This window comes from Taeniopygia guttata, chromosome 2 (genome assembly GCF_048771995.1).
Source record: "Taeniopygia guttata chromosome 2, bTaeGut7.mat, whole genome shotgun sequence".
NCBI classification, from domain to species: domain Eukaryota; kingdom Metazoa; phylum Chordata; class Aves; order Passeriformes; family Estrildidae; genus Taeniopygia; species Taeniopygia guttata.
Window position 1 is genome coordinate 99,656,444 of NC_133026.1, and position 11,481 is coordinate 99,667,924.

An 11,481-nucleotide genomic window follows, 5' to 3' on the forward strand; every position below is an offset into this window, starting at 1 on the left:
AGGAATTGCTCACTAAACTTGCTACTAAAACAATTTTCAGTTGTATCTCAGGAAAGGAAGGTGATTAGAGTTGGTTGACAGAAGAGAAACAGGAAGTGTTTGTGCTTCCCGTGGCTGTTACTGCTTATGCACAAGCTGGTCCTCTGATGATGTCCTCTACTACAGGGTCCTGGGTTCATTATGGTGTGAGGGGCTTTTTCCTCCTAGGATCAGATGGAAGACCAGTCTCTTTTTCTAAAGAGAGCATTAGTTTGCGTCTTCCACCTCCACACATTCTAGAAACTCAAATCAAACAGTTGCAAGTAAACACATGTGAAGAATGGGTGAGTCAAAGCAGGGTCATTGTGAGGCCTGAATTCCACAGCCTCAGAGTCTGCATTTTGAGTCAAGTGTATGAAATGCAACAATGAACAGGCTGGTTCACCAAGTTAATAACTCCATTATTTAGCAATGCCAAGATTTCTGGCACTTTTAAAGTATTAACTTTTTTTTTTTCCACAGAAATTTATGACTTGGACTTAGTTATGAAATCTGTGTTACACAAAATGCAATGTCATACAAAATAAGATGGTTAATTCTGTTCATTCACCAGAAACTATGCTAGTGCTTTAATTGGAAACCCTGTGCCATAGCTGTGTGATAGCAGGCTCTGAGCCTGTAAGGCATCCTTCTCCCTTTCAAAGCAAATAGTCAACCATTTAAAAAGAATCACCTTCACTTTGTTTAATGGCTTTACTCCCAATGAATTTTGCCTTGTATTGTCCTGCACAGTAACTTCTCTTCATAATGTATATTGTGTTATAACTTTATCTCATGCTGTAATTAATACATTGCCACATCTCACATTTATTAAATGTGTATTTAAAGGTGCTCGTTGGCTATTCATAAATCCTTTAGGCATCACTAGACATAGCATAGAACATGGCCTATGAGTTTGATGACTCCTCGATGATCCTTCTAAAGAAAATCAGCTGGGCCCTCCCAAACTCTGCCTCTGTGGCAAACCCAGTCTGGTTGGCAAGTTCCAGCAACTGTCTCAACCTCTGAAGTCACTTTCTGTGAAAAACTTGTACTTGATTAAAGCTAGTTTAGTTCAATTTCTGTGTGGAATAGCACTGGGCAGACAGCTTCATGTTATGGGATTAGCAGTCGCTTGGTTTGTGTACTTCCTAAAGTAGTGTGTCATTCCATGAATCCCAAACTACCAAAGCATCATCTTGTCAGGAGAAGCAGACCTTTGGAAGTTTCACTATGTTTGTAAAGTGCCTTTTTAAATACTGAGCAACAGTTTTGCTTGGGAAGTGCTTCTGAAAGCAAGAAGAAAAAGCAAGTTCTTGAAACATTTGAAGTTTGGATTTCCAGAGGTTTTCTCCTTTGTTTGCTTGCTTTGTTGCCTAGGAACTGGTCTAAATAAAAGACTCCAAGTAGACAGAGTGTTCTCTGGTAGAGCCTCTCTAATGGAGAAGGGCTGTTTAATTGATATGAGCAGAAACATAAAGCATGCACAGAGGACAAATGCTCAGCAGTCACTTTGTCAGCTGGCTTAGGCAGAGACCTTTCTGACTTGGCTTTAGTTGGGGCAGATAAACTGTTCATCTTTCATTTTGCCAACTGTTTTGAGTATAGTGGATAAATGCTTTACCTGTCCAGTTGTTTTAATCGATCTTGGTAGCAAGACATACACAGCACCTGTAGGTGTGGTGAACTTACAAACCCAGGTAGTGAGATCTGTTGGCACATAGCCTGTCTCCAGTCCCACCATGATCTGTGGAATACCTGAATTTCAGCTACATGGGCTGGGTGAAACAGGGTTAGGAATAGCATCAGCAGCTGGTGATAGCCAGGAAGACCAGTAAGATATTGGGGTGCCACTTTAAACCCCAGGGATTTATGATGAACACATCACAAATGGAGGGATTTCAACTATGTATCAGATACATCTAATAGATTCATCTATAGATCAGATACATCTATCAGATTCATCTGTATATCACAGATACCATCTGTGATTATTCAGCAGCAGCAAGAGATGAAGTCGCATCACACAAATCCAGCCTCTAGCCTGCAGCTCACTGGGTATTTATTGACTGCCCAGAACACTTCTGCTTGAGAGGGTACTATTAATTTTTATTTTATTTTTAGAGGACTAGAATCAAATATCACTGTTAGCAGTTACTGTACAGAATATCTAAAAAACTTTTATTATGAATAAATTTTGTTTCTGGCACTTTAGTATGTATATTTGGTACAGAATACTTCAAGCTCACAACATTTTCTTATAATTGGATGAAAATAGTGTGGCTCTAATTTGTAGGTTTTCATGCCTATTTTACATCTTCTCTTCTGCAGCTTTAGGGATGACAACCCTTAAGAAAAAAGATCCCAAACTAGAAATCTCCACATTCAGACTCTTAGGCAAAAGTCTTAACTGGACGCCTTACATTTGTCTCATGAATAGAAATGGCCCAATTTCCAGAAATGCTGAATGTCCTCAGTGATCCAAATGGACTGTGAAGAGCACTTCTAACACCTGAAATTCATGCTCCCTTTTTTATTATTTTTAAACTAAAGTATGATTTACAAGCCTAATTATCAGAAATCCAGATTTGAGAATTTGGCCTGGAAAAATCTCGCACCTTATTCTTTTATTCATTGATCTCTTCTTCATCATCTTCAAACGCTTCCTCTCCATCATTTGCTGTTGCTTCCTGGTATTGCTGATATTCTGAAACCAGGTCATTCATGTTGCTTTCTGCTTCTGTAAATTCCATTTCATCCATTCCCTCTCCTGTGAACCAGTGGAGGAAGGCCTTTCTCCTGAACATGGCAGAAAACTGCTCCGAGATCCTTTTGAAGAGCTCCTGGATAGCAGTGCTGTTGCCAATGAAGGTGGAGGCCATCTTAAGGCCACGGGGAGGTATGTCACACACTGCCACCTTGACATTGTTCGGGATCCACTCCACGAAGTAGCTGCTGTTCTTGTTCTGGATGGCCAACATCTGCTCGTCAACCTCCTTCATGGACATGGGGCCGCGGAAGACGGTGGCAACCGTCAAGTAGCGGCCGTGCCTTGGGTCACAGGCTGCCATCATGTTTTTGGCATCGAACATCTGCTGGGTGAGCTCTGGGACCGTGAGCGCTCGGTATTGTTGGCTGCCTCGCGCCGTCAAAGGAGCAAAGCCCGGCATGAAAAAGTGAAGGCGCGGGAAGGGGACCATATTTACTGCCAGCTTCCGGAGGTCAGCATTGAGCTGGCCTGGAAAACGCAGGGATGTGGTTACCCCGCTCATGGTGGCGGAGACCAAGTGGTTTAAATCTCCATAGGTGGGGGTGGTGAGCTTCAGGGTGCGGAAGCAAATGTCATACAGAGCTTCATTGTCAATGCAGTAGGTTTCATCCGTGTTTTCTACCAGCTGGTGGACCGAAAGTGTAGCGTTGTACGGCTCCACCACTGTGTCAGAAACCTTAGGAGAAGGCATGACACTAAAGGTATTCATTATCCTGTCCGGATACTCCTCTCGGATCTTGCTGATCAGTAGGGTTCCCATGCCAGACCCTGTCCCTCCTCCCAGGGAGTGAGTGAGCTGAAATCCTTGCAAGCAATCGCAGTGTTCACTCTCTTTTCTTACTACGTCAAGAACAGAGTCAACCAGCTCTGCCCCTTCTGTGTAGTGTCCTTTGGCCCAGTTGTTTCCGGCACCAGTTTGTCCTAAAATAAGATACAACAGGGAAAGAAAATACACAAAATTATTGGCAAGGTTTGGTATTTGCAAGCTAAATCCACTCACATCTGTAACAAAAGCTGCTGTAAATCTGTCAGGTAGATAAGTGTGCTCTTCAGTTTTGCCTACAAATATCTCTGTAAGTATCAACATAAACTTTTATATGGTCTCTGGCAGTTTTCATTAATGACTTTGGGTGGATATTAGGGTTTGTTTTTTTTTTTTTCCTTTTTTGTCATTTTACCTTCCATAAATGCAAAGATGGCCTTAATTCCTTGTTTTGAAAACTTTCACACTCCCCATCCTGATGATTCTGTAAACACAAGATGACTGTTTAATATTAAATGCTTTCTGTCTGTAAGGGCCATAATGCATGCAAAGCTAAATCACAGATACATGTATCTCAATGAAAATGAGAGGTTATTGGACTGTTCTTGTGAGTCAGAGAAAACATTGTCATTCAAGAATAAAGCTGGGCTTCAAAGTCCTATTTAACTTGTTATATCAGGAAATAGAGCTTTTTAAATTCATGTTTACCTAGTCTGAATGAAAATAGTGATCAACAGAAGCTTCAGGGACATTATTTCTAAAACTTAAAAGTGTCTTTTAGGTTTTGCCGATTTCCTTATGAACTCCCTATCCTTCAGGATGTGCAAAATTACTTGGAAAATTGGATTACTGGTATTTCCGAAAAGTGATGAGTCCATTCTTTTCTTCCCAAGGCTTCCCTTCTTGTTTTATGTGCCACTTAGTTTATTAAGATAAACAATGGGGATCATTTGCTATTGTCACTGCTTTGTTATTGGTTAGATAATGAGGAGGATTAAATTGGGCAATCAATTTTTTAGTACTCCTGCTCCTCACAGTGTCTACTATACACATACATTGTGCCACTGATTTCACTTAGGGTACTCCTGGGAGGGGTATTCAGACAGAGCAATGGTTTCAGAATTAATTACAGAGCTGGCAAACTCTGTGCTGTTCTCCAAGACCTTCCCCTCCCTTCCTATTACCATTTCTCATTTCAATTCCCAGGGCACCCTGTTGGTGCCAAACATATGAACCAGGGAAACTGCTGGATGGGATACTTTTGAAATCCTATGTACTTTTTTGCACTGCATAAATGCTTGGTTTCCTCATGGTGTATTTGGTTACTTAATGCATTGTTCTGTATGCTGCTATATTTTTCTCTCTTTGAGCCTAGGGAGCTCAGCACTTCCTGTCCAGCTGGGCAAAGCACAAAGTAATATCCTTTCCAGAATTAAGTATGTTTGTAAGCACCTGCACCCTGCTTGAGCAGATTCCCTGCTACAGAGAGGGAAGCACATCAGGATGCATACAGACAAGCAGACATTGCTCCAAAAGGCAGAAGGTATTCATCTCCTAATGGACATAGATTCTGATTTTAGGACCAACTATCAGCTACTCCTGTGGCAATACTACATTCCATTCATTAGTCAGCCACGTGCTAGGGTCTCCAGCATTCTCACTGGTGATTTCCTGCTTCTACACCTGGTTATCTTACACTTCCAGGATGACTGGCTCTACAGCACTGTAAGAATACCACAACACAGAGCATATAAATGTGCCCTGGAAGCTCCAGCCTTCTCACCCCATGACAATACAGTCTGGAGGTGCCATGGCCCTGACAAGGCTGCCACAAATCTGGAAATCCTGATCATGATCCTATGAAACACTACTGGATGCCCGCCACATACCAGGTGCCTACCTACCTGACCTCTGAAAATCTAATGTAAACACATAGAAATGATCAAATTTCACCGGGGCTAAACCCTCTGGGTGGAAAATGAGCCTGTGCCCACTAAACTCAGGACCTGGCAAATTTTTTGCCCATCCTGGAAGCCCATCTCCAGCATCCTGCATCTGTCATTTGCCAGGATCTAAAGAAGCCTACATGAAGCAATCCCACACTTATCTGCACTCCTGGCACCTCCAGGTCCTTCTATCACTATTTCTTTCTCCAATACCTGTAGGGTTATCACACATGTTCAGGTTGAGCTGCACATGCAGAGAAGCCATTTGTCTAACAGTCAATTTATTTTTTAATCCCTAAAATGGCACTTGTTTCCTACAATCTTCTTTCACTCCTCTACTCTCACCGCTCAAAATAGAAGATAAACCTGGTAAAAGAGCTCAGTAGCTTCCACATTAACACTGAGAAGCCCAGTGTGAACAGCCCTGCTGCAGAACTTGCCTTTGACTGCCGGACAGCGATTTTTTGGTTGCCCCATCAGTTCATACAAATTCAATTGGAGCGGTATCTCTCTAGCAAATCTAGCAAGGATGTACACAAGAAAACAATGACAAATGCAAAAATGTACAAATGAAAACTGGTTACAGGAGGAGACACATCAGAGTTCACAGCAGCTCCTGGCAGGCAATTGTGTGCAGTCAGAAGGCCAGGAAGCCTACTGCTCTCATACAGCAAGATTGTTCCACCTGCAGTTCTTCACCTTTTAAATCACTACTAAATCACCTTTGTCAATGCAGGCATTAAAGAATAAGAATTTGTTTTTTGTGTCCATCTCAAATTTCTTGCTGGTTTGATATAAAATTCCTGTATCTGGAGTGTGTGACCACGTACTCAATACACCTGCATGAAATGCCGATTGATGGTCCATGGTTACCTGCTGTGGAGATGTGGGCACATGCAGGCTTATACAAGCAGAGGTGGATGACATCCCCATCAGAACAAGCCCATACAGCCTGGGCTACAGTAAGTATGGGACTGCCAAATTCTGCCACAAAATCCTTTGTGGGCCCAGGCTAGCTTTTTAAAAGAGAAAACAAAATGCTTTGTTGGCTTTTGACACAGAAGATCATTACTTCAGCGCTCAGCCATTCTACATTATTCAGCAGGTTGGGAGGACAGTGCCTGATGCAGGCAGGGGCCTCTGAGAGATACGAGTGATCACATGCTGTTGGTTCATTGTTATCTTGGCAGGAAGGGAGTACAGCAAACTAGGCTATTGTTGAAGACATTCTGAATTGATTTTGCTCTGGTTTTACTGGTGTTGTGCTAAACTGTAAAGCTCCAGTTCAGGTATTTCCATAGGTCAGGTGAATTCACTTTCAGAGGGCTTGTGTGGTTTGTGCAGGTGAAAGGGAATGAAAGGAAAAACCTGAACACAGAAACACACTTCATAAAGCTGCCTATGTCTATGGCTTTTCTCTCTAAGCTTACTCCTTAAGTTATGTCTTGTAAATTACAGCTCCTTTGGAAGAGACCCTAAACATCACTTGCCATGGAATTTACATGAGAACAACATGGATAGCATAAAAGTTTTAAGTCAAAGACTTAAAGGAACTCTTTATGGCTTTTTCACTCCCCTCTCCAACTCAACAACCCAGATTTAAGTTTGTTTTATACCATCCAAATCATGTTTATCTTTCCTCCGTCTGTTCCTGGCATTGTTCGTTCCTTAAGTTAACACAGTGTACCAAACTGAGTTCCAGCCTAAGCTTGCTTTGACAGGAGAAAATGTGTTTGTGGCTAGTGCAGACTTGGAAACCAAAAGGACATTAAAGTTCACATGGTAGCTTTCATTCAGACTTCCTCTTCCAGCAAGCAGCTCACTTAACTTCAACATGCTGTTTCTCCTTTAGTGCAAAGTGACTGATAATGTTTCAGTACTTCATAAGGATGCTCTGAAAGGGGAATGTCCATTTTTAAGCTTAGATTCAAAGTACTACAGAAGTCCTAAGTAAAGCAGTAAAAGTAAAAACCAACCCTCTTCAAGAACACTGCAAAACCAGAATGTCTTTAGACTGTTCCTCATTATGCTAGAAACTAACCCAGTAACTGGCTACATATGTGTTTTCTACATTACAGATTATCTTCTTCCACTGTTACCATACTGCAAGGATATACTGAAAAAGTTTAATTACATAGCCTAAAAACAATTCCATACTCAAGCATTTAATGTGGATTTAAGTGCAGGGTAGTCTGGTTGGTTTGTGGTTGAGGTTTTTCCTCCCCCCTTCATTTTCTTCAGAATTTCTGTGCATTTTGTTGGGAAGAATTGGCCTCAGGATTCCTCTGGAGCTCATATATATGGAAAGCAAATGTACTTTCTTTGAATACTATAGGAAACTTCCACCAATTTGCTAACCAAAGGAATAATCAACAGAAAAAGGACTTTTTCACTTAACAGGATGTTTTGACTGGCTTACATAATAATTGCAATTCCATTGTTAGCTATTAGGATTTCCCAGTAGGATCACGTTGGAAGAGGGAGATTGAATACTTTTTGACTGTTCACTTGGCAATCAAACAGTTGTTGTAGAACTCTGTTGTTTAAAGAGAAACATCCACATACCAAAGATGAAATTATCAGGCCGAAAGAGCTGACCAAAAAGACCAGACCGCACACTATCCATGGTTCCCGGCTCCAAGTCCAGTAAGACTGCTCTTGGTACAAATTTGTGGGCTACAACACAAAGTAATCATGTCCTTAATGTTCAGAAATAAGCTAACACAGTTACAGCTTTTAATACACAAATATATTACATCTCATATTGTTAATCTAATATATGTATTTAAGTACTTCCTATACAGAAAGTCATGGTGGTGAAAAACCCACCTCCATAGGAATAAATCAATTCAGCTTGGAAAACCTGACATAATTTGGACTCTGCAGATTTTACATTTTGTAAGCTCTTTATTAGTAAGAAATATTAGGGAGCTTCTGATTAGAAAAAATGTTTTACTCATTCTTTTTAAGAAAGTAGGAATTTTTTTCTGTAAATATCAGTGTGAGTGAAGTGCTTATGTTCAAGTTACCACAAGCTTTTATGTTTGAAGGATTCGCCTCCACTGAAAGAGCTACTTGGTGTACATGGCAAACAGTAGTAGTCAGCACATCTACCACAAAGCACAAAACAAACAGTCTGTGTCAAGTTCAATTTGTTCAAGAAAACTCAGTAAATAATATGAATTAATCCCAGCTGGACAAAAGATGAAACATTCACACTTGCAGGTTCATATCTACAGACCAAAGTACTCCAGATTCCCATTTTACACTGTTAGCACCTTTCAACAGCAGAGGACTCTGAGGACTTGGATGCCTTTTGCCATCTCATTAATGAAACAGTTCTCTATTACCTGTGGCCCAACCCTCTCATTCATGAAAATTAAAGAGAGAGTACTACTAATGCAGGCTCATATAGCCAACCAGTTTAATTTGGAGTAATTGAATAAATGCATTTGGTGAAGTAATCACACACTTGAAGAGCAAACTCCTACTGTAATGTCAAATTATAAACAAACCTCCACCTCCAGACCCTAAGGACAGGCCCCCCCCGTGCCACTTCTCTGTGTCCGAGGAGATAGCACCCAGCCATCTTAATACTTTGTAGGGAAGTATATAATATTTTCTGTTGAGCTGGGCACAGCTGGGGGGCTGGTGGCATGTGAGGAGTGTGGACGGATGTGTAACATGGCTTCATGAGCCCGTCGTCTTCTGATTCCTGTGCCCCTTCCCACGGAGTCCCCCGTCCCTCACCCCTCCCCGTCCCCGTCCCACACTTACAAGATGATTCATTATAGTAGACATTGATCCTTTCCAGCTGCAGCGCTGAGTCACCGACATAGCCTCCGGCTGGGTCAATGCCATGCTCATCACTTATCACTTCCCAAAACTAAGGGAGGAAAAGCGAGAAGTGGGTCGGGAAGCTCCGGGCCGGGCGCTGCCGCGGCAGCTGGCGGATTCCAGGCGTGCCGCCGCCCCTCCCGGCCCGCGCGGCGGCGGGAGCCGGGCGGGCACCGGGATTCAAACCCAACGGGCTGCGCCGGCTCCGCGCCCGAGGGGCCGCCCAGACTCTGCCGCCCTCCCCGCTTCTCAACCGCAGCCTGGCCGCCTCAAACAGAAAAATAGTTTTTAAAACAATTTTTTAAAAGCTGTGCCCGTTTGGTTTCGGTACTTCCCAAGGCCTTTTATGGTCACGGAGAGCGGAGCGATGCGCGGTGCCCCGGGCGCGCCCGGCGCCGCTCGGCAGCGGCATCGAAGCACGGGCGGCCGGCGACGGGGAGCGGGGGCGGCTGGCCCGGCCCAGCACAGCCCAGCCCAGCCCCCGGTGTGCAGCAGCCCCGGGGGTTCCGGCAGCCCCGGGGAACCACCGGGCGCGTCCTCCGGGCGCTCAGAGGCTCCGCTAGCGGCGGGCAGGCGGCGGCTCCCCTTCAGGCTCACCTTGGTCCCGATCTGGTTTCCGCACTGTCCCGCCTGGATGTGCACGATCTCCCTCATGGCTGCACCCCGCTCGCCCCGCCGTGCTCCCGCCGCCCAGCCCGGCTGTGCGCGGCGCCGTCCCACGGGCGGTGCTTTATGGGCCCGCGCCCCCCCGCCGCTCGCCCAGCGGCCGCCCCCGCCCGGCACCGCCCTGGGCTCGGTGCCCGCCGCCCGCTGCGTGACACCGGCCCCCGTGGTGTCCCCAGCGGCACAGGGGGTCCCTGGGGGGTCCTCCTGGGGAACCACCGGCAGCTCCTGTCCGTGATCTGCGGCTCACCCCGAACGCAGTTCAGCAAGCCTGGCTGCGGCATCTTCACCTCCGGACATCGTCGCCGTCTCTGTCTCCTGTCGCGTGTCCCCCTGCCCCGACAGGCGCGCACGTCGCAGCCTTTGCTGCACAACTCTTCTTCGGTAGAATTTCTTCACAGAAAGTGTGATGAGGCATTGGGACGGGCTGCCCAGGGAGGCAGTGGAGATGTTTAAGGCAAGACTGGATGTGGCACTTAGTCCCATGGTCTAGGTGACATGGTAGTGTTTAGTCATGAATTAGATTTGATGACCTCAGAAGTCTTTTCCAACCCAACTGATCCTGTGATTCTGTGATTCTGTGATTCTGTGAAGGGGCAGCATCGAAACGATGCGTAGCCCTTCTCTGTGCTTGCCATCTTCTTCACACAGTTCTTTTTTGATGGGTTTTTTGGTTTTGTCTTTTTGGAGTGTTGCTTTTTGTTTTTTGGGTTTTTTTGTGTGTGGTTTGTTTTTGTTTGTTTGTTTTTTGGTTTGTTGGGGTTTTTTTGTTTTGTTTTCTTTTGCCAATAAGAGAAGCTTCTGCCTGAAAATTGTAACTGGAATGTCAAGCAGTCTGTGAAGAAACTTTCCTGAAAGCTCATGTCACCACCATACAGAGTATGCCCTGGGACATGCATGGTTTGAAATGCTTGATTTTTAATGGAAAAGGAGATTTTCTTTCCCCTCCAGAGAGGAAGCCAGTTCCCACAGCTGCTGAATCTGCTTTATGACCCCTTTGAGTACTGCTGCGGAGTTTCCCAAATAGAGGGTTCCTGCTGTGATACCAACATGATTCTTCCATAGGATGCCATTGTCTGTATAGCCTATTCCAGTTCTTAGCCCTGGTGGGAGACATTCATCTGTCCATGCAGATCTCTGGTGCCCAACCCAGGCTCTGCTGTCGTGCAAGAGCAGCCCCGAGGCCAGAGCTACAGAACCTCCTTATCCAGGTTATAAAGGTGGCCCAGCTGGAGACCTTTTGGAGAGCAATCTTGGGTGCTTTCTATAGCTTGAACACAATTAAGCTAGCCCCCACCAATCAATACATAACCTCCAAATAACCCAAAATCTGTGTATTGAGAGGCCACCTGCTGCCTGCCTGCCCTTAGGTTGCTGTGATGTGACCAATGTCATCTCAACTCTGTGCTCTCAGCTCCAGCCTTGCCTTTCCATAAATGTTTTCCAGCAGGGAAACATTCCAGCTTGCAGCATCTTGCAAATTA

At 44.6% G+C, this 11,481-nt stretch overlaps 1 protein-coding gene across 1 annotated transcript; it reads right to left on the bottom strand.

Annotated features, from left to right (window-relative positions):
- Nucleotides 1-2,106: 2,106 nt before the first annotated feature.
- TUBB6 (tubulin beta 6 class V) lies at nt 2,107-10,064 on the bottom strand. Its single transcript, XM_002188877.7, has 4 exons — nt 9,932-10,064; nt 9,275-9,383; nt 8,063-8,173; nt 2,107-3,709 (listed from the first exon to the last, which is right to left on the bottom strand). Exons 1-4 carry the CDS (start codon nt 9,986-9,988, stop codon nt 2,646-2,648), a joined length of 1,341 nt encoding a protein of 446 aa, XP_002188913.1. The 5' UTR covers nt 9,989-10,064; the 3' UTR covers nt 2,107-2,645.
- Between the last annotated feature and the right edge of the window lie 1,417 nt (nt 10,065-11,481).

Excerpts from the sequence above, each read along its gene's own strand:
- TUBB6 (XM_002188877.7), bottom strand. The coding sequence starts at position 9,988 with ATGAGGGAGATCGTGCACATCCAGGCGGGACAGTGCGGAAACCAGATC. Across the intron at positions 9,384-9,931 it reads GAAACCAGATCGGGACCAAG|TTTTGGGAAGTGATAAGTGA; the intron begins GTGAGCCTGAAG and ends TTCCTCCCTTAG. Across the intron at positions 8,174-9,274 it reads CTACTATAATGAATCATCTT|CCCACAAATTTGTACCAAGA; the intron begins GTAAGTGTGGGA and ends TTTGTGTTGTAG.